The 26,609-nt window shown below is 47.4% G+C and overlaps 2 protein-coding genes across 2 annotated transcripts in view; one reads left to right on the top strand and one right to left on the bottom strand.

Annotated features, from left to right (window-relative positions):
- MED12L (mediator complex subunit 12L) overlaps window positions 1-26,609 on the top strand; it is a 363,243-nt gene that overhangs the window by 127,975 nt on the left and 208,659 nt on the right. The gene's annotated exons all lie outside the window — the stretch shown is intronic.
- P2RY14 (purinergic receptor P2Y14) overlaps window positions 1,260-26,609 on the bottom strand; it is a 51,921-nt gene continuing 26,571 nt past the window's right edge. The window contains exon 2 of the mRNA XM_066347434.1: window positions 1,260-2,596. Within this exon, the coding sequence (XP_066203531.1) occupies window positions 1,557-2,570 (1,014 nt within the window). The 5' untranslated portion in view covers window positions 2,571-2,596 and the 3' untranslated portion in view covers window positions 1,260-1,556. The remainder of the gene's footprint in view (window positions 2,597-26,609) is intronic.

The following is a 26,609-nucleotide window of genomic DNA, read 5'->3' as shown; positions in this document are numbered from 1 at the left end:
ACGGTTTCTTTTGCAAACATATTTAGTCCAACAGATAGAGCTAGCTTATATTTTTTGCCTATCATGTTTACAGTACGCTGGTGATGTTGTGGGTTTTTTTGACCCAGAGTTGGGAGCAGGGAGCTTTTTACATGGGTAAAAAGTGGACACGGGGTATAAAACCTTTCCCACCTCTTCTCTAACTTAAAGTGTGTTTTCTGAGTTTTGTTCTAAATCTGATGAGGTCCTCACGTATTGTGATGTGTATTTTGAACACTCAGCAGTAAATGGAATTTACAGGTCCTTATTCACATGCATGACAGAGTGTATCAAAGAAACCCCCTCGTGTCTTACTGTCAGAAAATCTGGTAATGCCTTTTCATGTTTTCATTATTTAAAAAGAAATGGAGACTATTAAAAATAATTTCTTTATTGGTACATATACAGTAAAGAATGAAATAGATATAAACATTGCATACAAAAGTATTTGACAAGAACTTTGAGAGATGGGCTGGCTGTCTTATAGCCCATGAACAGCAGACAAAGAATCGTTGGTGGCTCATAGCCAGCAAATTTGCCTGTGTCTGCACATGTCAATTCACTTGTTTCTCAGAGACTGGGATGTGTACATCTGCACTTTATATATAACTTCTCACTATAATTTCAGATTTTTTTTTATCAAGTCTAGTAGCTTTCTGTGGAAACCTTTTCCTCTACCCCTAGAGAGAAATGTATATTTCCAGCCTGAGAGAGAGAGAGAGAGAAAGAAGGAGAGAGTGAGCCTGTGTGTGTGTGTGTGTGTGTGTGTGTGTGTGTGTCCCTGTCATCCACTTTTCTGCCCACATCATTGACCAGGGGAGTTGCTGGCACACCTGGCGATACCCAGCATCCCTCAGTAGAGTCCACCTGTAAAAATATCCTAACACCAGAGCGCCAGGCTCATTAAGTGGCTAAACAAACCCTTGTGGTGACTGTATTTAAAATGTATTTTATATCAATCACAAAATACTACCAGAAAAAAAAAGTACATTCTTTATTGCCAAGTATGTAATTTGTATCTTCTTGTCTTTGAAATGCTGTGAGATAAATCAGAAGGGGATTTTTATGTGATTTTCCGGACGTCTGATTTCTCCTCCTTCAAACTGGAGAGAACTTGGCGCTCTCACTACAAACAGCTTCCCATGCCCGCCTTTAAGTTGGTCTTTAGTGATCTGGGTGAAAAAATTTCCTTAACTTCCTAACTTAATTCTTGCATTTAGAGAGGGAAGACACACCTGTGATTGCCTTCTGTTTTCTTATTTGTATTTAAAAGTTCTACACTCCCTGACCACATTAGTGATGAGACATTTAAACCTTCTATTTTGACATAATTGAAAAATGTACGTGTTATTTTTTCCTTTGATATTGCAGAAGAGTATGGAAATGTCTACTTTAATTTATTCTTGTACTAAGTCGGCTAGTAAATGCTCAGAGAGGATAAGTGTTGTCACGGCCGTCTTCCTCACTCACCGCTCTCCTCTCGTAACTGAAGATGTCCCACGTGCATGCCGGGCCCTTGTGCGGAAGGCGGCGGGGAGTCACAGCGTGTCTGTGCTTTCCTGCATTGCGTTTTCCCTCCTGGTTCTGGAAGTGTCTGAGTCATGCTGTGCCTTCCGTGGGACGCGCAGTTTCTTACACAGGACTTCCCGGAACGGCTGGCACAGGAAGAAGTAGATGATGGGGTCCAGGCACACGTTTGCGGCCGACAGCAGCAGAGTGAACTCCTTCACGTGGAGCAGGGTCTCCCTGGAGCGGCAGCTGTAGTGCGCCCCCGTCTGGCTCTGCGTGTAGGAGATCCTGGCTATGTGGTAGGGCACGAAGCAGACGAAGAACACCAACATGATGCTGAAGATGTTGCGGCTCGATTTCCTCTTGACCGCGATGGAGTTCCTCCGGGACTTGAGGTGGGACTTGAAGATCTTCCTGGTGATGGCCGTGTAGAAGACCACCAGCAGGAGGAGCACGAGCCAGAAGATGCCCACGAAGATGTAGTTGGACGCTTTGTGCCACTTGAGCCCCAGTTCGTTTTTCAGCTCCATGCATCGGACCCGCGTGACGTCCCTGACGCTCCGGTCGGTCAGGATGATGTTGGGCACGGCGAGGAGCAGCATGAGCGCCCACACCGCCACCGACAGGAGCTTGCTGCCCGGCACGGACTGGACGGCGGAGCTCAGCAGGGGCCTCACGATCTTGCAGTACCTGTCGGAGCCGATGAGCCCGAAGAAGGCGATGCTGACGTACATGCTGATGTAGAAGAGCACGGCGGAGGCGCGGCACACGAACACGCCCAGCTGCCAGGGGCCCAGGCCCGAGTCGCTGAGGATCTTGAAGGGGAAGGTCAGGCTCATCAGGAAGTCGGCGACCACGATGTTCTTGAGGTAGACGATGAAGCTCTTCGAGCTGGGCACGTGGACGAAGACCCAGCCGGACACGCCGTTGAGCAGGACTCCCGTGGCGAAGACCACCAGGTACAGCGCGGGGACGATCTGCCGCGTGATGACGGTGTTGTGGGGGCAGGGCTCCGCGGGAGGCTGCGCGGTGCTGGAGTTCATCGTTCCGCGGCGTCCGAAGGGGGGGCCTGGGGAACAATGTCAGAGTCAGTCAGGGCACTCGTGGCCTCCAGCTAACCGCCAAGTGACCACCAACTGCCAAGCGACACAGCGAAAGGCAGAGAGTATGCTCAAACCGCTGGGTCGTGACTTAGTCTGTTGTACGCTAGGCACCCCTCCCTCCTTACCTCTATTATTATTTTTTTTTAAGGGAAACAGTACTCAGATGACAGGAAAGAAGAATTAGACCTGTAGGTGACAAGGAGAGCAGCACGTCCCCTAAAATGACGGCGCTTCCCTGTAAAATTCTAGAATTCTAGATCTAGGCTCATCTACTCACTTAATAGAGTCTCACAGGGCAAGAAAACTGTGAAAACAGAGAGTCTGTCTCATTTTTATTCAGAACTTTAAGACAGTAGCTTAAGAGCTGTTGGTGCAGACCTCCCACGTGAGAGAGCCTGTTCTCCATGCATTCCGGGCGTGGTGCAACGTCTTACACGCACACGTCCTCATGCAACCAGCGTTCTCGATGGGCATTCTGGGTACTCCCTTTCAAAATAGAGCTTTTCTGTACCCCCTCCCTCCGTTGAAAAATTGATTGGCAATCTTTTTATGAATTGGAAAAGAAACACAAGTGGTAAAAGTGCCTTAAACATGCCAAGAAGTGCGTCCAGAAGTACCGTCTGGGTCTGCACTGTTCTGTGTGGCAGCCGCCAGCCTCGCGGGGCTGCAGGGCACTTGAGTGGTGGCCCGTCCAGGTGGCAATGTGGCGTGAGCATGAAACGCACTGGATTTTATAGACTTAGTACAAAAATGGGAAAGTACAATATCTTAATGTTTTTCATGTTGATTATATTTGAAATAATATTTTAGAAATATACTGCATTAAACAAAATATATTCGTCATCTTAATTTTATTTTTTAAGAAGATGGCTATTAGAAAAGTTGAAATTATGTGTGTGGCTTGTATCATATAATATTTTATTGGACAACAGTATTTTCAATATTACCTAGAACCTTCTTTTGTTAAGGAATCCTGCATGTTCTTTGCTGATGTTAGACATAGATACATAGGGGCACAGGGAAGGTTAGAACTGTTCTGAAAGGTTTTTGGATACATCAAAGCAAATACTTATTGCCCATCGTGTATGTCATAACATCCTGCTTAAAGCCCTTCAGCGGTAGGTCCTCGCTCTCAGAATGAAGTTCTGACTCTAACTCTGAGCCCCCTTCACGGTCTCATCCCTGCGTCCTCCGCCCCCAGCCGTGTTCCTGCCGTCCTGAACTCTTCTCACTCCTTGTAGGCGCCGTGATTTCTCTTATTTTGGACCTTCATGCTGAAAGAAGTGTGAAAAAAAAGAGCTATCTTACCGCGTCTACAGCAAGTGAGGCCAAGTTTGTATATTGAGACCAAAAGGCAGGAACATGTGTTGGATGAAAAATGGGGCAAGATGATGAGGTGTGTATCCCTTTGACCTTGAAACGTTCACCCAGTGCCCTCTCCTTACCTTTGGGATAAAGATGGCTTAATGCCCCGATTCTGGGACCTGCTAGAACTTCAACAAATCATTTCAAAACTGGAAGAAATGCTGATTTTATACCATAGCATAAAAACAAATAAGCACCGAGTGAATCAGAAAGAGAACAAAGAATGTCTCGGTGTGGTCCAGTAACCCTCTCTCCTGCCTGGTCCCAAGCTGTCATTTGACCGACTATTTCTGAGCTGCTTGCCCCAGCCCATTAAAGATAAAAGACAGGCAGAGGGAAGGAAAGCAAAACAAAACAGAAATAAATAAGTAAGTAAAAAAGAAAAAGGAAAAGGACCTCTGGATGATGATCAACCAAAAAAGTGGGCGGGCCAGCCTGGGGGGTGGGGCATGTAGCCAGCCCTGCCCAGCGTATTTAATTCTGAGAGTCTGTCTGAATTTCTATAGCGGAAGTGGTCTTTCTATTAACTGTGAGCCTTCAGGGAGGCAAGCACTGCTCCCCAAAGATCTCTGTATGTGACAGAACCTTTTAAAAAGGACATGCTAACAGTGTATGTCCTCAGCTCCTCTTCAGTGGGACTCTGCCTTGTCCACCAACGCAGGGGAGAGAAAGAAGGGAAGGCCCGGAGGCGTGAAGTGTCTTCGTCTCTGTGCACCTTGACTTGGGGTCTTTGGTGACATAGTTAAAGAGCATGGTAGAATGGGATTCATGAGCTCGAAGGACAGCTGTTAATAAGAACGTATGGATTACTTGCTCTCAGGTTTTTTTGCACAGCTAGACTCGTTCCGAGGTAGGTGGTGAGTGCACCTGTGCAGTGTAAGGTCTCCAGATGTTCTGCCTGAAGTGTTTCAGTTGTAGAGAACTCCATGGAGCCGTAGGGCTCCCTCTGTGAGCAGAACTTAGTTGATTCAGGGCCATTCAAAGCAATGCTCACCCCAGAAATGCATCCAGCTTCATAAAACCAAGCTGAGCTCATTACTCGTCCTCCGAGTATGGCAGGGACCTGTCTTCCTCTCCCGTGTGGGCCACCTTCCACCATTCTAATGGTGTGCTGTAATTCTGCTTTCTCTGAAGGAGGGAAACTGTGCCTTTATGACATTATGATGAAATGATTAAAGCTCGTGATGACACTAGAGGGTTTTTTCAATCACCTTTAAAATTATTCTGTATGAAGTTTCTTCTCAGTGAAGTTAGCCCAGTGAATGCTTGTCATCTTGGAAGTGGCCAAGTGTTTCTTTACTAAAGATCTTATGCTGTAGGAGGAAATGGAAGAATTATGTGGACACCATCATGTCTTCATGAGAGAAGTGTGTATGGTGGCAGTGTAATTACTTCTGAGATTCAGCTTGTAAAATTGAAACATGTCAGCATGTGTGCTGCTGTTTTACTGTACTGGTCTTGGTCATCAATATTAATGATTATTGATTTGGTATTGGCATGAATTTTTTTTTTTTAAGCAAGTGAACTAGAAAGAGAAGGACAGACAGACAGGAAGAGAGAGAGATGAGAAGCATCAATTCTTCATGTGGCACCTTAGTTCATTGATTGCTTTCTCATACTTGCCTTGATGAGGGGGGCACAGCCCAGCCAGTGACCCCTTGCTCAAGTCAGTTACCTTTGAGCTCAAGCCAGCGACCCTGAGCTCAAACTGAGAGCTCGGGTTTCAAACCTGGGTCCTCAGCATCCCAGGCCAAAACTCTACCCACTGGTCTCCCACCTGGCCAGGTGGTATGAATTCTTGTGGAAAACTTACATATTCTTTACTTGAGAGTGTTGGACATGAGGTTTAGTTACTGGTTTATTCCCCCCCCCCTGTGGAAGCAGATGCTGACATCAGTACATTGAATTACTGAAGTTAACAATTGATTATTTTAGCTCAGGGTTTTTTGTTCTTTATTTTTTAAACCTTCACACTATTGACATCTTGGCCCAGAGAGTTCTTTGCTGTGGAGGACTGCCCTGACTGCCCTTGCTTTAGGCACTGTAGGATGCTTAGTCGAGCCCCTGGCTTCTGTTACTAGATAGAAGTTGTGACAGAATGTCTCCAGACATTGCCACATGTCCTGTGGGAGACCACATCACACAGTCTGCGTGCTTTTCTTAAGCTGGGCTGCGGACACCAGAGAGCTTCCTCTTTGACCAAAGCATAAGCCCAGCTCCGTCTGGACTGCCAGGTGTCCTTCCTGGGCTCTCCTTTTCTGACTCTGGGCAGTGCGTTAGTATGCCCAGACTGAGCCTTAACTTGAATTTACAGCCACTTTCCTTAAAACACCTTAGCAAACACAAGACTGGCACCGTCTAGCTTGGATCTGTCTTCAGTTCTAGTGGCTGTACAGGTGCATCATGGGAGCGGCTGGCGGAGGGTGAGGAGGCGAGTGGCACAGGCACAGACTTTTGGCGCGCGGCCTGTCACTAGCCGCTGTACCAAGAACTGCACCTGGATTGTCAGGACGGTTTCACGGTGATTTTTTTTTTGTCTACAATTTTTGGTATAGCCCGGGGCTTACCCAGCTTGGCAGTGCTGACACATTTTTGGTTGCTGGTTTTCTGTGGGGGAACCGGCTTGTGCTTCGTTTGGCTGCATCCCTGGCTCTGGCCAGTAGGTGGCAGCAGCGCCCCGTGATCTGTGACAGCCAAAGACGTCTGCAGACGGTTCTGAAGGCTCCCAGGTTGAGAACTGGAATAGACCCTGAGTGGCCGGTGTATTTGATATCATTTTGATAAAGAGTCAGCCCTTGTAACAGTGCTGAACCTTAACTGTACTTTGAGTAACTCGTGGGCAGTAGGTAATTCCGATGCTGAGGCTCTGCGTGCCGCCCCGTTGGAGTGACGGGCAGAGAGTGCGGCAGCCTGGAAGGCGTGCGTGTTGGATGCAGAGGACCTCAGTTAGACGGTGGCTCAGTGTCTTACTACCCGCGCTACTGGGATGTTCCTGAGGATCTCTGTGTTTCACTTTTTACGTCTCTAGCCTGAGGGGTGTAGTAGTTGCCGCATCATGGGGTTCCTGTTCCAGTGAGAATCACAGACCCCGTGCCCGGCGGGGTGTGACTCAGGAGCCCTGGGGACTCAGTGAGGGACTCATGCAGTCGGATAACCAGATGTCCCCGGAAGGGTCGGTCTGCCAGGACTTCTCAGTGAGGGACTCAGATGCACTCGGATAACCAGACGTCCCCAGGAGTGTCAGTCTGCCAGGACCTCCCTGGGCAGGCCCCTCACAGGCCAGCAGATGCCCACATTTCTTTTAGGCTGGTGTTCTGCACTGTCACTCAGGGCTGCAGGGGGCACAGCTCTTGCCCTGTCCTTCAGACCTTGGGGAGTCCGGACAGCAGAGCTCCCGTGGGGGAGGGGAAGGCTGTTTCCTGTGGTCCCTGCGTTCCAGTCACAGAAGTGGCCCTCAGCCAGGGGAGCCCGTGTGAAGTCCTGTCCAGCAATGCCATGCAATCCCGAACCTTTGGTTGGAGAGGTTAAAGCTGCAGAACTCGCATCTTCAGAGCTTTGGGAACTGCTTCCTGTCTCTGTCTGGAATCAGGTTGAGCCACTTGGATTTCTGACTGTTTTTCCAGGCTGTTCTTTAGCAGCATTGGAATACATGCTCCTGGTCCCTGGGGCCAGGCAGAGAAATGCACCTCTGACCTCTGACCTCCTTCTGCCTCCTGGGATGGCAGGCAGCACTCGAGTCTCCAGATCTTGGGGCTTAGAGCTTTAGCGGTGTCCCTGTGCCGTGGGGACAGGGACGTGCTCATTTCTGAGAACCCCGCAGCTTTCGCTACTAAGCTGAATGTGAGCCACCTGTGTGTGTCCGGCTCCAGGCTTGCATGGCCAAGGAAGAGAAGAGAAATATTCAGGACTTGGGGGTGGGGTGGGGATACTGCAGACGGGTGATTTTCATGCACTTTAAAACCTAATTTTTTTTTTAAATTTCCTACCTGTTGGAGGACTCAGTAACTTTTGATTTTGATAAAATAATTGTGGCAATAACTTACACAGGGCAGTTCTCTAAGTGGATTTGTATTTTGGTAGACGCAGCAGGTGACAACAAAGCAAATGTATTCATTTCACAACGAGTAGGACTTAAATGCAAAAGGCACATTTTTTGCAGCTTAAAGATGGTGCTCAGAGCACGTGTGAAAGCAAAGACCTTTGCTTTGTGTGACTCCCGAGCCCACAGCTTGTCCAGGGTGCACGTCCTTCTCAAACCGTCCCATTTCACGTGGGTCGTATGCAAGTTTTTTCCAATAGACGCAGCCAGCCTTTGCATGCAGGGGTTTCACATCAGTGGGTTCCCACAGCCATGGGTTTCAGTCAGCCGCCGGGGGAAAGCAGTATTTTCACATTCCTAGCCCTGGTTTTCAACCATGGACTGAAAATAGGTTTTTGATCTGCAGTTGGTTGAATCCACAGACGTGAAGGGTCAGCTGTAGTTACTGGTGAACCACAGGTCATGTATACATTGTCAACAACCCCCACATTGTTCAAGGGCCAGCTGTAGGTACTGGTGAACCACAGGTCATGTATACATTGTAACACCCCCACATTGTTCAAGGGTCAGCTGTAGGTACTGGTGAACCACAGGTCATGTATACATTGTCAACAACCCCCACATTGTTCAAGGGCCAGCTGTAGGTACTGGTGAACCACAGGTCATGTATACATTGTCACACCCCCACATTGTTCAAGGGTCAGCTGTAGGTACTGGTGAACCACAGGTCATGTATACATTGTCAACAACCCCCACATTGTTCAAGGGCCAGCTGTAGGTACTGGTGAACCACAGGTCATGTATACATTGTCACACCCCCACATTGTTCAAGGGTCAGCTGTAGGTACTGGTGAACCACAGGTCATGTATACATTGTCAACAACCCCCACATTGTTCAAGGGCCAGCTGTAGGTACTGGTGAACCACAGGTCATGTATACATTGTCAACAACCCCCACATTGTTCAAGGGCCAGCTGTAGGTACTGGTGAACCACAGGTCATGTATACATTGTCAACAACCCCCACATTGTTCAAGGGCCAGCTGTAGGTACTGGTGAACCACAGGTCATGTATACATTGTAACACCCCCACATTGTTCAAGGGTCAGCTGTAGGTACTGGTGAACCACAGGTCATGTATACATTGTAACACCCCCACATTGTTCAAGGGCCAGCTGTAGTTACTGGTGAACCACAGGTCATGTATACATTGTCAACACCCCCACATTGTTCAAGAAGGGCCAGCTGTATTTCATTTTCCACAGATTTCAGGGCGGGTCAGGCAGGGACATTGTCAGAGTGTCATCTTAGTTCCTGCTGTGCCCATGGGAGCTATTAAATGCCATTTCTTAATTGCTTCCTGCGTAATGTCTGTCTTACAAGTCGGGATGACCGTACGCCTTTCTGCCTCTGCCACGTGTGGCACTGTCAGGGTCACCACTTGCTTGGACCAGGACCAGGACCAGGGACAGTTTTGTTTCACTCCATGATTCTTTTCAATTTATTTTTTAATGTACCTTATACCGACTTTCTTCTAATGTTTTGTCTTACAGTATTGCTTTCCTTTTTTGTACTTGCCGTATCTCTGTCAGGGACCGTTTCCCTTACAGGGATAACCTTGTACAGCCCTTAATAAAGCGGTAAGCACCCAGTATCTGTGAACTTGCTCAAGCCCTTTCCGAACTTAAATAACAAAAGTTTAAAAAGTACACGAAAAAGTGACAATTCCCATTGTCAGCGTCCTCTTCCTGTTTCTGAGTGTCACTCCCACTAAGCGGAGCCGAACCGGGGCTCCCTGGAGAAGCAGCTGACGGCCCAGAGGAAGTCCCGGGCGAGGGGCCGCCCCTTGTGAGCAAGAAGAAGGGAGCGCTGAGACCAGCGGGGAAGCGTCAAGACAGGACTCGGACCCATGTCTGCAGTCGCCGATTCGGACGTCCACAAGAGTGACAGCAACAGATGAAATGACTTTGAAGAACAAACCAAATTCAGGAAGTGGATAATGATAGTAAAAACATGATTTACAGACGGGAGGGAGAAGGGGGCAGTGCTCTCCTACAGGAGAAGGACAGCTAGGAAGTGCGGAAGGGGAGGAGCCTTCCACAGTCGCCATTGGCAACGTGGGTGTAACAAGTGATCCAGGCAGCGTTGCCCTGTGAGAAAGCCTTGTGGTGGAAGGCTGTGAGAGAACAGGGGAGTCCAGCACAGGAGGACCCCTCCCAGGTCGTCTTTAATAATAAAGAAAACACTCTCCCATGTCAGCAGGGGTATCGAATGGCCATACTTATCAACAAGGAGATCACGTGGCATTTCCGTGCCCCCTGACGTGATTTACTCGGATGTACACAATGTACCATCAGAAAGCTAATCACGGATCAACAATCGGACAGATTCAGAATGTGAGACAGCCTATAAAACCACCAGCCTAGACTCTAAGAAAATCAAGTTCGTGAAAAGCGAGCAGTTGTACTGGGGTGGGAGGGAGCAGGTGCAGGTCAGAGGAGGCCCGCGAGAAATCCCATGAGCTGTGGGTGGTGGCGGGAGCACGGGAGAGGCTATGGAAACGGTTTTGGGACAGTTGTTCGGATTTGAATTCAGACTATATTCAATAGCATTGATGAGTTGATCTTTCTAGGCACGATATTGGTGTGGTTGAAGAGGAGACCCTTCATTCCTCAGATGCATATTGAAGTATTGGGGAGGGAAGGGTCACGGTGGTCTACAGCAAGGGTCAGGAACCTCTCTGGCTGAGAGAGCCGTGAACGCCACGTATTTTAAAATGTAATTCCGTGAGAGCCATACAACGACCCGTGTACGTTACGCATTATCCAAAAATTTGGTTTTGTCCCGGAGGACAGCTGTGATTGGCTCCAGCCACCTGCAACCATGAACATGAGCAGTAGGAAATGAATGGATTGTAATACATGAGAATGTTTTATATTTTTAACATTTTTTTTTAATTAAAGATTTGTCTGCAAGCCAGATGCAGCCGTCAAAAGAGCCACATCTGGCTCACGAGCCATAGGTTCCCGACCCCTGGTCTACAACTTGTTTTCAGACAGTTCTGTGAAAGAAAGTATAAGTGTGTAATATATACTTGTGTAGACATGCACTTTTGTGCTGATCTATTACAGTACTACGCGTACCTGTGTGTGTGTGTGTGTGTGTATGTGTGTTTTGAGGGAAGGGCCCCGAGCTCAGGGCCTGACACACAGCAAATGCTACCTGCCCCTCAGACCTCTCTGCTCCCCTCCACACCTTTTCTTAGTCACCTCAGGGCGCTTTTCTGCCTGTCCTTAAACTGGCCTTTCCTGTTCTGTTCTTGGCCATCATCTTGACTCATTTTCCCTTTTCTCCTACACCGAAGCAGTCTTTGTTTAGGACAGTGTTTGAAACCATTGTCTGTTAAACAGGTGCTTCCTTCCCCCTATGGGGCATTGGGCATTCTCCAGCACCTGCCATCAGGCAGTGTGCTTGGTGTCGGGGAGCCTACCCTCTCGGAGCTTGGAGGCTGGGGGTTCGGGCTCCCAGGCAGCCTTACCCCCTTGCCTGCCCCGTGCCCCGCTCGCTCACTGCCCCCCTCCCCAGCCAGGTTACTTCACCTCCCAGGTTTGGCTCACCGCCAGCCAGCTAGTTGTGCCTGGTGAGCCACCTCCATGTCTGTCCTTTTTGCTACCCTCGTCCCCTTGTATAGGGTACCTGCTCCTCACTGGGGACTTTGCCCTGTACCATGCATGGGCATTGCTAGTTTTTCAAAAGCTTCTCTCTCTCTTTCTTTCTCTGTCTCTCTCTCTTTTACATGAGAGAGAGTCAGAGACAGAGAGAGGGACAGATAGGGACAGAGAGGAAGGAAGAGGGATGACAAGCATTAATTCTTTGTTGCGGCACCTTAATTATTCATTGATTGCTTTCTGATATGTGCCTTGACCAGGGGGCTACAGCAGAGTGAATGAACCCTTGCTCAAGCCAGCGAACTTTCAGCTCAAGCCAGTGACCTTACACCCAAGCCAGCAACTTTGGGAATAAGCCAGCAACCATGGGTTCATGTCTATGATTCCGTGCTCGAGCCAGCAATCCTGAGCTCAAGCCGGTGACCTCAGGGTTTTGAATCTAGGTCCTCTGTGTCCCAGACAAACACTCTGTCCACCGTTTCACTGTCTGGTTAGGCAAATTTTTTCTCTTTTTTTGATATTTGATACTTTGAAAAGAATTTAACATAAGCTAAAGCACAATAAAAAGAACACAGGCCCGGAGCCCCCTCCCACCCTTGCAAAAGTGGTAACCATGTTTTGAATTTTGTGTTTTGCATTTCCTCCCTTTGAAAACAAATGCTGTTGATCCCTGTGCACACACACACATTGTAAAAATTGCTCATGCTGAATGTGGGCTTCCAGGGCTCTTTAGAAATTCCCTGCTCAGCATGTTTCTAAAGTGTATCACTCTGTAGAAGGAGTCAGAACGATTTGGAGAAGAGAAACGAACGTTCACTCTCCCTGCCGCTGAGCGTTTTGGCTCCTAGGAGTATGCCCTAGAAAACTCACAAAAGCGTATCAAGACCACATACACAGGTTCTCACAGAGACACTGTAATAGCAAAAATGTGGATATAGCTCACATGATTATCAACAGGAGAATGGATTAAAAAAGAACTCATTTCATGACAGTTTTTTTGGCGGTAAAAATGAATGGACCACAGCTGTGCACTTTTAAGTCTGCCTGTCGTCCTGATGGGACAGAAGCAGCCCCCTTTCATAGTCAGGGAAGCTGAAGGCGGAAGAGCTTGTCCACAGTGTCGCAACTAGTATGTTACAGAACTCAGATCGGAAGGCAGGTCACGTCCTTCGAAAGCCTTAACTGCTAGAGAACGTTTCTTGTTGAAAAGACTTGTGTTTATTAGCTGGTCTCTTCTGCACAGAGAGAGGAGCTCTGTTCCCACCTGACCCAGCCTGTGGTCCACGGGAGGAGTTGTGTGAGTGTCTGCGAGTGGCCTAGCCCCTCCTTCGTTTACTCAGCAAGGAAGCGGGGCCGGGGGCTTCGTGGCTTGAGCCAGCGTCTGAGGTTGCAGTCGGAGCACCTGGGCGTGGAACCCCACTCTTCCAGGCCCCACAGGGGCGTCTACCTGCTGTGCTCTTCCTGTGGGGTCCTGTGCCCCTGCCAGTCGGTGGCTGCAGAGGCCTGGCCGGCGGGTTGTCAGCGTGACTTCACTGTCTGATCCTGCTCCCAGGGTCCTACCCAGGTGCCGGCGCCCATCACATGAAGCCGTCCAGCCTGGCGCAGTGCAAGCTGTCTCATCTCCGACATGACTCAGTGGTGGGAAAAGTCAGGTGTGTCTGTGTGTGTGGAGGGGGGCGGGGAAGATATTTCTGTGCTTGCAAGTGAATCTGTAGTAATTGAAGATGATTGTGCTTAGCTAGTTTGGTCCCATGGAAGAAAAAATAAAAATAAGACCAAACGCTTCCCTGCCAGCTCTCCCCTGAGCTCGTCCCTGTCTGCCATCCCTGCTGGCAGAGCGGAGCGGGTACTGTCTCTGTCCCGACGGGTCACAGAGGGCTGTTGACGAGGGTCTGCACAGGGGACCAGCGGGCTTTGTCGAGCACTGCTAGGAACAGCAGGCCTACCCAGGGGACTTTGCGTTCAGCTGTTGCCATGGTGTTCTTGAAGCCTGAGTGTCTGCGAAGATGTGAAACACACTTCATGGGGGGGGGGGGCTTGGAGTCCTGGCCTCTGTCTGTGGTTGTCTGTCTCCAGCATCTTAGTGTGGTTGCCTCATATTGGTCCCTGTTAAAATGTCACCTTCCCGGTGACAGAGGACAATCTGACTTTGGGTGATGGGTATGCAACATAATTGAACGACAAGATAACCTGGACATGTTATCTTTGAATATATGTATCCTGATTTATTGATGTTGCCCCATTAAAAAAATAAAATTATAAAAAAAAAAATGTCACCTTCCCCGTTCACGACATCGGCAGCCAAGCCTCTACCCAGCCCTTCTCAACCTCTCACCGTCTTTTTATGTTCTTCATACCTGTGACATTATTTAAAATTGTATTTGTTTTCAAACGTACTTCTCCCATCACCACCCATCCCCTCTTTCTTGCCGGGCATGTGGTAGAATTTCAGTAGATACTGATTGAATTGATGAATGAAATTCTCTGCAGCTTTGGTCAAGATAAGGACTCGATTTACTTAACTGTCAAATGACCAGTCTATTTAGGATTTCTAGAACTTTACAAAGTCTATGTGTGTAATAGGTTAAAATATATCGATATCTTTTTAAATCTTTGGTACATAAAATTGGATTAACCATAATCTTTTGACTTATTCTTAGGATGTCAAGTTGATGCAAGGTTGATGGTAAAATTTCTTACTTTATATTTTTTTTATTTTTATTTTTTTTCATTTTTCTGAAGCTGGAAACAGGGAGAGGCAGTCAGACAGACTCCCGCATGCGCCCGACCGGGATCCACCCGGCACGCCCACCAGGGGCGACGCTCTGCCCACCAGGGGGCGATGCTCTGCCCATCCTGGGCGTCGCATGTTGCGACCAGAGCCACTCTAGCGCCTGAGGCAGAGGCCACAGAGCCATCCCCAGTGCCCGGGCCATCTTTGCTCCAATGGAGCCTTGGCTGCAGGAGGGGAAGAGAGAGACAGAGAGGAAAGCACGGCGGAAGGGTGGAGAAGCAAATGGGCGCTTCTCCTGTGTGCCCTGGCCGGGAATCGAACCCGGGTCCTCCGCACACTAGGCCAACGCTCTACCACTGAGCCAACCGGCCAGGGCTGAATTTCTTACTTTATTACTATTATTATTTTTTTGAGAAAGACAAGAAGGGAGAGAGATAAGTATCAGTTCATAGTTGCTTCACTTTAGTTGTTCATGGATTGCTTCTCATACGTGCCTTGACCAGGGGGCTCAGGCCAACCCGTGACCCCTTGCTCAAGCCAGCAACTTTGGATTCAAGCCAGTGACCTATAGCAGCGGTTCTCAACCTGTGGGTCGCCACCCTGGCGGGGGTCGAATGATGAAAACACAGGGGTCGCAACCCACAGGTTGAGAACCGCTGACCTATAGGATCATGTTGATGACCCCACACTCAAGCTGGTGACCTCAGGATTTCAAACTTGGGACCTCAGCGTCCCAGGTTTACGCTCTATCCACTGCGCTACCATCGGTCAGGCTATTTTATTATTTTTAATCACATTAATACTTCCCTTCAAACTCTGTAACTGAAACAAAAGCCAAAGCTTTGACAGTAATAAGCTACATGTCACTGAATGTTCAGTCTTCCCTCCCCCACGCCGTCTCTCTGCCCGGAATCACATTTCTTCATTCTCTTGCTGTCCTGTTTTCTGTTGTTTTGTGATATCCAAACGTATTGCTAAAAGTGTACGTGTGCATGTTTGTATGGACGTGTGCATGTTTGTATGGACGTGTGTGCATGTTTGTATGTACGTGTACATGTTTATATGTACGTGTGCATGTTTATATGGACGTGTGCATGTTTTTATGGACGTGTGTGCATGTTTATATGGACGTGTGCATGTTTATATGTATGTGTGTGCATGTTTATATGTATGTGTACATGATTGTGTGTATGCACGTGCATGTTTGTATGTACGTGTGTGCACGTTTGTATGCACGTGTGTGCACGTTTGTATGTACATGTGTGCATGAACTGTGACTTTCAGAAAGCGCTGTGTCTGACCTTTCAGGGGTTAGGTCCATTGTACCACGTGTCTTCCATTTTGTCAGGTGTTGCTGTAACCCATTTGTTTTGGTGAGTGTGACATTCCATTGTCTGACCATACCACAGTCCACTCGCTCAGTTTCCTGTGTTTGGGATGTTTCCTGGTCACAAGTATGCCCTTGTAAACCATGCTCAGACATAGATACCTTATTGTCTCTTGTTGAACATGTGAGTTTCTTATGGGTGTAAAGCTAGGTTAGGTTGCTGAATCAAAGGGTGTATGAATGTTAACCTATAGGAAACAAAGCCAAATTATTTTCCAAAATAGTTTCACCAATTTATACTCCTGTCAGTAATGAGTAATAAGCCTATGGACAAATCTCCATATTTTGCATTAAAATTTTTGCTTGGAAATGTTATTACATTGTTTTGATTTGCATTGTTATGGTAATTGATGATATAGACATCTCTTCATAGCCTGACCAGGCGGTGGCACAGTGGATAGAGCGTCGGACTGGGATGCAGAGGACCCGGGTTCATAACCCCAAGGTCGCCAGCTTGAGCGCGGGCTCATCTGGTTTGAGGAAAAGCCCACCAGCTTGAACCCAAGGTCACTGGCTCCAGCAAGGGGTCACTCAGTCTGCTGAAGGCCCGCGGTCAAGGCACGTATGAGAAAGCAATCAGTGAACAACTAAGGTGTTGCAATGTGCAATGAAAAACTAATGATTGATGCTTCTCATCTCTCTCTGTTCCTGTCTGTCTGTTCCTGTCTATCCCTCTCTTTGACTCTCTCTCTGTCTCTGTAAAAAATAAAATTAAAAAAAAAAAGTTAGACATCTCTTCATATAAAAATTGTTTACTTCCATGAAATGTCTCATATTTTGCTTATTTTTCTAATGGGTTGTTTGTAGTATTATTGATTTGTGGAAATTCTTCAAATAACGTTGATATCTGCTTTGTTGGCTATATGTGTGGCGAATAACATCTCCCAGATTGTCATTTGTCATTTCATTTTTTTTTTTTTTTTGTATTTTTCTGAAGCTGGAAACCGGGAGAGACAGTCAGACAGACTCCCACATGCGCCCGACCGGGATCCACCCGGCACACCCACCAGGGGGCGACGCTCTGCCCACCAGGGGGCGATGCTCTGCCCACCAGGGGGCGACGCTCTGCCCTTCCCGGGCGTCGCCATGTTGCGACCAGAGCCACTCTAGCGCCTGGGGCAGAGGCCAAGGAGCCATCCCCAGCGCCCGGGCCATCTTTGCTCCAATGGAGCCTCGGCTGCGGGAGGGGAAGAGAGAGACAGAGAGGAAGGAGAGGGGAAGGGGTGGAGAAGCAGATGGGCGCTTCTCCTGTGTGCCCTGGCCGGGAATCAAACCCGGGACATCTGCACGCCAGGCCGACGCTCTACCACTGAGCCAACCGGCCAGGGCCTGTCATTTCATTTTTAAAAGTATATTTTGATAACCAGGAGTTACTTATTTTAATGTAGCCAAATGAGTGCTTTTTGTATCAAAAGAAAATTTCCCTATGTCACAGTCTAAAATTATGGTTCTCACAACACAGTCAGGAACCATGGGGGTTCTTGACACCCTTTCAGGGGCCTTCACGTCTGGGAAAACAGAGTATTTTCCAGCACTGAGACTGAGATCAGCGCCAGGATTCCTGCAGTGTTTCTGTATCACATCATGAAAAGTGTCTGCCCTTCAAAGTTGTGCAGGAGTGCACAACTCTGAATGACCAGTGTCTATATCAGGGGTCCCCAAACTTTTTACACAGGGGGCCAGTTTACTGTCCCTCAGACCGTTGGAGGGCCGGACTATAAAGAAAACTATGAACAAATCCCTATGCACACTGCACATATCTTATTTTAAAGTAAAAAAAACAGAACGAAAACAAATACAATATTTTAAATAAAGAACAAGTAAATTTAAATCAACAAACTGACCAGTATTTCAATGGGAACTATGCTCCTCTCACTGACCACCAATGAAAGAGGTGCCCCTTCTGGAAGTGCGGTGGGGGCCGGATAAATGGCCTCAGGGGGCCGCATGCGGCCCGCGGGCCGTAGTTTGGGGACCCCTGGTCTATATGATGCTGTAAAATCTAGCATGGGTAAAAGTGTCATTTGAAGATCATGTCAGACTAAAGCTTATTTTTTGTTTGTTTTTAAATTTTATTTGTTGATTTCAGAGAGAGGAAGGGACAGAGAGAGAGAGAAACATTGATCTGTCCTTGTCTGTGCCCTGACTGGGGGATTGAACCTGCAACCTTTGCATATCAGGATGATGCTGTAATCAAGCTATCAGGACAGGGCAGATGAAGGGATTTTAATATAAAAGAAACAAAATCATTGATAAGGGTTTAGATTCTACATTGCGGCTCATCTCGAAGAAACTGTCACTTGCTGAGCTTTGGTGTGGCACCAAAGAGGAAGACCCGGAAGGCGGTTGGAATGCCGCTTCCTGTTCCTGGCGTGCGTGTGAAGGAGACTAGATTGTCTTCAGTGTACCTTGACCAAAACGACACCCACAACAGCTGGAATGTAGACCTGGCCGGGTGCTCAGTGGATAAAAGCACCGTCTCGGCCTACCGAGGCTGTGGATCCGGTAGCCCTGGCCGGGTGCTCAGTGGATAAAAGCACCGTCTCGGCCTACCGAGGCTGTGGATCCGGTAACCCTGGCCGGGTGCTCAGTGGATAAAAGCACCATCTCGGCCTACCGAGGCTGTGGATCCGGTCCCGGGTCAGGGCACACGCGAGAAACAGTGAGTGCACAACTAAGTGGATGCCTCTCTCTCTCTCTCTCTCTCTCTCGTTCTTCCTCTCCCTCCCTGCCTTTCCTCTTTCTCTCTCTAAAATTAAAAAGAAAAAGAAGGGATTGAGTATAGATAGAAGTGGATATGAGAATATCTCTAAGGCCAGTTGTTAAAGAGATACGTAAAAACATAGAATGGTATCATATTTGTAACTAAAATGGTTTTCTTAAAATATAATAATTTTTCATAAAAATGTGTTATTCTTGTTAAACTTGGATGCTATTATTTAAGCCCATTAAAATACGTACTTTATAAATTTTACAATTGTAATTTCTAATAAGTGTTGCTAGATATAACCTAACAGAGGCAGGAACCCCTGGGCCCCTCAGTGATGTGAAAGGGAGCTTGAGGCCAGAAGTTTGAGAATTCCTGGCTACAGCCTATTTCAGTGTATTTTCCATTAAGATTTTGGGGGGTTAGTTTGCTTTTTTCAATATATTAGCCCTTCCTCTGCACATGCACTGGGCCGTCTGTGGACTGAAAATACCAGACAGGGACTGACAACGATTGTGAAGAGTAATTCAATTTGAAAAAATGTAAAACTCCCAACTCTTACAGATCAGATAGCTTTCATTTTTTCTTGAGGTTTTTGTTTTTTATAAGGTTGCCTGGTTATCCATCTATCCACCAAACATGTGAATTAAGCAAATAACCTTCATTTCTTTCTCCACCTCCTTCTGCATAGAACCACCGTGGGCCCAGGTCTCTGGCCTCACTCGCTGTCAGGCCCCTGTCTGGCCAGGAGGGACGGACCTGCTTGTGCACAGTGTGGGTCACTTAGGGTAGCAGGCACTCAGGGGGCGTGTTGATAGATACTTGCATGCTGGCACGACGCCCAGCTTTCTGTTGGTGTGATAGGAGCTAAACTGGGAGAAGTATCCATTTCCCCTCACTTTACAATTTCTTTTTTGGCCCCATCAGTGTCAGATTTTAACTCAGAAGTTTTTCTGGGTGTGGGATTTTACCATTGCCAGTACTGCTTCTAACTAAGTCTCTAGCAAGGATGGGGAAGGGAATTCCATCTTCACTGTGTAGCTGCTGTGTGCTAGGGACTAGCATGCATATTATATCTTAGTAGCTCTTTGGGATAATAGCTTTCTTATGATGTTTTCTAAAAGAAGAGGAAGGTCAAAGAGGCAAAGAAAACTAAAAAACAAAACAAAACAGAATGAAGCTGGGTGTCACAATAGATTCAAACTCAGCTGTTTATCTGCAAAGTCCCGCCTTTTCCTCCGCACAAGATCGCCTCTATAAAAATCTGAGCCGCGGTAATACTGACTCTTACATCCAGTGTGATTATTGCCACTGTTGTGTAAACAGCTCGTTAAGGGGCAGAGCAGTCTTGTGTACCCTAGCATCTCCAACTGGTGTTGGTATAAAAGTCACAGTTTTTATTGGGCACATCCCTCCGGAGGTCAGAAACAAGACGGGGCACTAGCTGTGAGACCGGACCACTCTTCCCCAAATACCACCCTTGGCCTTTCTTAGCTGAGTTACTTTGCTGGAGTCACTGAACCTCTCTGGACCGTGGTCTCCTCATCTGTAAAATAGAGGCAATCACGGGTCTTTCTCAATATAAGTTGGCTGCTGGACCCCCCCCCCCCATTTTGATAGCAGTATTTGTGCAAAGGCTTTGAAAGCAGAGGACTGTCCCAATGGGGTTAATTAGAAGTCCTGGATCTTGCCATCATAAGAAAACTATGTAAATCGTCATGATTAGTGTTCTCTTTACCTCTTGATTTTGGGGCTGACATTTGAGACTATGACTTTTTTTGTTAGGTTGAGTTGAATGAAATTGCTGATGTTTGACTTTATCTACAAAAAAAAAAGGCTCTTTTATAGGGTTAATGCTAATACTACACATTTCATAGTTATTAGTAGAATTAAACATGAATGGTTAGAAAAAAAAATCTGTAGGATTGTACCAAAGGGCTCTTGTCGTAAGAAAGTAAGCCTAGGTCTTGGCTCTTTTTCCAGAACAAACTTTTACTGTGGATTTTCTCTCCGGGCTATCTCGAGGACACATGGCAATGCCCAGCGCCAGTGAAGTGTTCTGTGCCGAAAAACCACTCAAGGCGATGAAGCCTCTTTTCCTAGAATTGGGGGGGGGGGTGATGGGTGATGTGGAGAGTTGGCTAGAGCAGAAAGAGACACCGAAAATGCCAGTCTGTTCATTTTCATTGCGTTAACTGTGAGATCTGTCTGTATGTAAATGTCTGTATGTCAGCGTGTCTTTTTTGGAGAGTTATTTTCTTCTGTGCATGTTTTCTTTATATTTAACAATTTTTGAATTTATTGGGGTGACGTGGCTTAATAAAATTATACAGGTTTCAGGAGTACAGTTCTGCAGCGCATCCTCTGTATATTGTATCGTGTGCCCACTGCCCCAGTCACGTCTCCTTCCATCAGCCTCCCCCCCCGCCCCTCCTGCAGTCCCCACACTGTTGTCTATATGTCTTTTTTCTTTGCTTAATTCCGTCACCATTTTTACCCACCCCCCACCCCATCCCCTCTGACAGCTGTCAGTCTGTTCTCCGCGTCTGTGAATCTATTTCTATTTTTGCTTGTTTATTTTATCAGATTCCACATATAAGTGAAATCATATTGTACTTGTCTTTGGCCGGCTTATTTCACTTAGGAGAATGCCTTCTTTAGGGAGGATGGGTGAGAAAGTTAGTAGGTATAGAAATGAACTGAACTTGAGGTTGTGGTTTCTTCACTGTTAGAGTCATTTGTTAAGAAGAGTCACAGCTTGTAAAAAAATGCTAAATTTAGTGGTTTTTAAATTTTTTTCATGACAGAAGGTGAGGTTCTTGTGGTTGATAAATAACCTTCTAAAACTCTGTCTTTCTCTAAAAATGGGGTTCTTTAAAAAATATTTTTTGTTGTGACTGGAAAATAAATTCGAGTGGATTCTGAGCATAAATTAAGTTGTTCAATTACCTATTAGTCTCGATTTTTATGGAACTGACTATTCAGTTTCTAGAAAAACAAACAATAAGACAAGCTCACAAATTATGTTCTTGGTCCTTGCTATCCACAAATTAGAACTAAAATGCTTTCAGTGCTTGATATTTAAATGTTTGTCAAATCTCAGAGGAAGAAATCAGAAGTTAAGTATCAAGAACATGGAAATCAAAACCTAAGACATTAGCAAAAGCTGACAAACAGCTGCCGGGCGGCTTATTCCCAGCGTCTTCCCTTTTCCAACCCGTGTGACTCACCATCAGACGCACGCCGGCAGCCCAGGCTCGGAGCGACTCAGGCAAGGCTTTGAATGCTTCCCTGCGTGAAGTGTTCCATGTCTGGTTTCAGTTTTTAGTGAGGTTGTGGCCTTTTGTGCTCTTAAACCAAGCCTTCTGGTTTTCTTCCTTTTTTTCCCCCTCTAGCATTTTGGTTTTTTATTGGACTGCCTCAGCCCTGAGGGTTACGTCACAGCCCAGCTGTATCGGGCTTCTTATCGTTTGCAAAACTGATTTTAACTGACTGTTCACATAGATACAGTCCTCTCTTATATTTTACAGGCAATATGTTTGTTAATTTTTCTTTTCTTAAGTAGGAGTTTTCTAAAACGTAATGCAGAAGCCCACGGTGGGGGGGAAGCCTGCTTCTTGCAATTAAAAACAGTATTTACAGGGAAAAGTTCATGTCCTCTTTGAAGTTAGGGAGGAGTCTAATCTCACCTGTAAATCAGTCTCCTTGTCATTCCATCCATTAAAAAAAAATTAGGATGTTAAAAGCACAAAAAGCCATTTTGCATTCAAATCACAAACGTTCGTTCAGCATGCTCTGCATTAGGTGGACTTTTCTTACTTACCAAGTTTTCAAGTCTCTGTGATCTCTGCAGGCAGGAGCGGGTCAGCGACTGAGTGTAACGTGATGTTGAGGGAGATGTGCTTTGCTTTCTGCCTGGGCTGCTTGTGTTGACGGATGGAAATGCTGCATTAGCTCTCAAACCAAAACATTGAAAGCACTCCGCGAAATGTTGACATCGTGCCAGTGGTTGGAATGTCAAGTACTACAGACGGCCTCTTTGGAGCCCAGCTCGACGCGGTGCTTGTATACGCTGGACGGATCTGCTGCGTGTGTAGGGTCACAGCTGATGGGGGTCTGGCCGAGCTGTCACTGGGCTGACAGTGGGTGCCAGAGGAGGGAGTGGCCCCTTAGGTGCTGAGAGGAGGGAGTGGCCCCGAAGGAGGGCTCCCGCTGTGGGAGGCTGGACCAGTCGGTTCCCATGCCTGGCTGTGACCTCTTCCTGTGAAGCTGCTGTAAGAATAGCTTCTGTATTTATCGGGAAGTTATTTCGAGCCGTAATTCACACGGCTTCAATGAACTCCTTGAAACTTGTTGGAAACCCAAAAAATATTTGAGAGTAAAAGAGACCAGAGCCTGTCCCTGGTGTTTCAGCACCAGGGAAAGAAGTGCGTGTGTGTTGGGGGTCACCTGAGAGCCGTGGTCAGCGTAGGGCAAGGTGCCGGTCAGAGGAGGAGGAGGAGGAGGAGGAGGACTGCAAGGCCCCAAGGCTGTTCTGGGTGGACTTGGTCCGTTCCAGCTGTGGTTCGGACATGTTCCTCTTGAATTGGTGCTTTGGGGACTCCTGATCTTCCTTCGGGTCAAGCGCTCTGTGTGACTCCAAGTTCCTGGATTCCTTTTTATTTAACAAACTGTTGCCAGCACTCTGTACTCTTATCACCTGGCACTCCGGGTTCACGCACTTGGAATTCGTCCCTCAAGAGGAAGGGCACGGTGCCTGTGCTGTTTACTTCGAGGTCACCCAGTGTTGGGCCTGTCTCATCACCTGGACCTGTTCTACCAGCTGCTCGCCCTGCGTATTGGGGTAGCTCACTCACTCTCAGTCATGCTTGTTACCATTAGCACACAGAATAAAACCCCTCAGAACTTCCCCCTGACCGTGAGCTCCTCTTGTTTGACGCCCTCGTCTGCTGGTAATCCGAGCTATGAACCACTGCATTCTCCTCCCCAGTCTCCTGCACTCCTATCCAGTCAGTCACCAAAACCGGGTGGTTTTTTAACGCCAGAGTTTTTCTGGTCTATGATTTCCTCCAAACCCAGGTCATTTCCTGCCCTCGCTCCCTGCCTCCAGTCTGTTCCCACTCAGGGCCTGCGCTCCGGCCACCCTCAGGAGGGGTCCCTCTAAAGTACAGCATGGCCATGTCCTTTTTGTGGGTCTTTGTCACCTACAAGATTAGCTGATGCTGTTACATCAGGCAGACTGGTGTGGTGTGATTTGACACTGTTCACCTTCTGCCATAACGTGCCTTGAATTTTATGTTAACAGTAGCACTGACTTGTTTGAATTTCTTGCAAGTATCAATAGTTCCTGCCTCCGTGCTTGGGTTGTGCCTTGTCCTCTGCCTGGACTCCCTCCCTCGGCTAATTCTCTTCTTTCATCTGGTTCGTCCTGAGTTTAAACTGTATTTCTAGAATGTCAGCCATTCATGTACTCGCTTCTCACTTTTTTATTTATTATATCCACATACATCAGTTCTGTTTATATCTGACTTTTGTTTACATGGAGTCATCTTAAAAATGAAATGTTTAGCTTCAGCCTAAGCAAAAAAAGGTTTGAAAGTATTTTATGTGTCTCAGCAGTTAATCAACCAAGTAACACGTATTTGTCACCTTCTGTAGGAAGGTGCTCTGGGGCTTGGGGCCCGAGGGGTAGCCCAAGGTATGTAACCAGTGTTTTTGAATGATCTGTTCTCTGTCTCTCTCTCCTAGACTGGGAACTGTTGAAGACAGGAGCACTGTCTTGTCAAATTTATTTAACTGAAAGGAGAGATACAGAGACAGACTCCTGCATGTGCCCTGACCAGGATCCATCTGGCAAGCCCCCTAAGAGGTGGTGCTCTGCTCATCTGGGGCCCGTTGCTCTATTGCCTAGCAACTGAGCTACTTTTAGCACCTGAAGTGAAAGGCATGGGGCCATCCTTAGCACCAGGAGCCAACTTGCTCGAACTAATTGAACCATGGCTGTGGAAGAGAGAGAGAGAGAGAGAGAAGGGGAGGGGGAGGGGTAGAGAAGCAGATGGTCACTTCTCCTGTGTGCCCTGACTGGGAATCGAACCCCGGACATCCACACGCTGGGCCAATGCTCTACCACTACGCCAACCAGCCAGGGCCTGTTTTTGTCAATTTTTGATCTTCAGAGCCTACCAGAGCCACCTTCACTCGTAGAATTAAAATAATACGAAAGTAAAGATGTGTTGATTTCTTAATGTTCTAAGTTTTACTTATGACACTTGGTTGCTTTCATAAATGAGACTCTTAAATATTGATAAAGAGCAGAGTAAAAGTTAATAAACTCACTTTTTATTTTGGAAAGCTTATGATCCATGATATAAAAATAAACTTTTTAAAATAAATATGCAGTTTGATATGCAGGAATCTGTTTGTTTGTAATGCTGTAACTGCTAGAAGTAGCTCAGATACAAGGAAACCTTGAGTCAGACGTGAATGTGTTCATCGAAGTCAGTACCTGGGCTTGTGCAGATCAAACTTGGTTCAGTCTCACTGAGTTAAGTAATGATGGTAATATGGAAAGTAGCAAATATTATGCAGGAATGCCAAAGGGGAAAAATAGTTTTTAACGGAACATGTGCGTTCACAATGGCGTTCCATCTTGTGAGCTGGAGGAGAGCTACGGGAATAATGAGAAAGTGCGTGGACAGAGCCCGCCGGCACGAAGCTAGAGGGTGCAGACGGCGGCGGCCGGGCGGGGACCCCGCGCAATGACATAGTGTTCGTCTCTGGGACTGAAGAGTGTGCGATGCAGCACAGGCCAGGTCAGCCAGGAACGGGGTGTTCCTATAAATGAGATAGTTTCAGAGGCACCCCTTTTCTTACTGTACTGACGGTTATCTCTGTCGTGTTGCATTGTGCCTGAAACCACGAGCTCCCTCCCAGCCCTGCCCACTCTCTCCCGCTGACGTGGGGCCGCGGCACAAGCGCGCTGAGTGCAGTGTTCTCCACCGTGTCCTGTGTCCAGACGCACCTGCCTCTGTCCTCGCGCCCCCAGCCTCTGGCGGATTGTTGCCTCTGGTGCGTCCGGAACCCGGCGAGGACGCTCCGCTCCTGGCTCTGCTCCTTGTCTTCCCCTGAGCAGTGCGTGGCTTGTCCCCTGAACCCCTCCCGTGCTGCTCCCTGTCCTCCCCTGAGCAGTGCGTGGCTTGTCCCCCTGAACCCCTCCCGTGCTGCTCCCTGTCCTCCCCTGAGCAGTGCGTGGCTTGTCCCCTGAACCCCTCCCGTGCTGCTCCCTGTCCTCCCCTGAGCAGTGCGTGGCTTGTCCCCTGAACCCCTCCCGTGCTGCTCCCTGTCTTCCCCTGAGCAGTGCGTGGCTTGTCCCTCCGAATCCCTCCCGTGCTGACTGTGAGTTCTGATCCTGCTTTGGGGGGATGGTGGGTCTTGTGCGAGTTACTCCCAGTTCTGTTGTTCATGTTGCCACTTGGTGTGTTGGGCAGGAGGGCGGGTGGTTTTCTGCTCCTCCGTCGCCCGAGAGTGCCAGGCTGCCCGACTGTCTTCCTGGGCTGGCACGTTACCCCTTCCCTTAGCAGTCCATTGGCGCCCGGATTAATGAGTGAGGACCTTCACTATTTTCTCTGCTGCTTTTTCTAGCCCAAGAAATTTAGACATCCTTCCAATTTTGATTTCTTTGTATTAGTCATTCAAATTAAACTAATTTAAAATTTTTATCGAAGTCACACACCTGTGTCTTTGAAGACACCAAACAAGGATGTGAAACTTAGGATGAACTTAGCCATGCCGCCTTTTCCCTGTGTCCAGGGGCCATCTCTTGCACGTTTTAGCGATTATTTTTAGGGTGTCAACCCCTATATTCATACATAACCGATGTTTCTTGGCTTTCAGAAGTGTCTGTTGACTTCTTTTTGTGGAAAAATGAAGATGTAGATCCCTTAACCCTCCACATCTCTCTTTGCCTAGATCCGTGGTCAGCAAACTCATTAGTCAACAGAGCCAAATATCAACAGGACAACGATTGAAATTTCTTTTGAGAGCCAGATTTTTTAAACTTAAACTATATAGGTAGGTACAT

Source organism: Saccopteryx leptura, chromosome 8 (assembly GCF_036850995.1).
Source record: "Saccopteryx leptura isolate mSacLep1 chromosome 8, mSacLep1_pri_phased_curated, whole genome shotgun sequence".
In the NCBI taxonomy this organism is placed as follows: domain Eukaryota; kingdom Metazoa; phylum Chordata; class Mammalia; order Chiroptera; family Emballonuridae; genus Saccopteryx; species Saccopteryx leptura.
The sequence above is the reverse complement of the archived record's forward strand: the minus strand, read 5'-3'. Positions and strand labels throughout refer to the sequence as shown.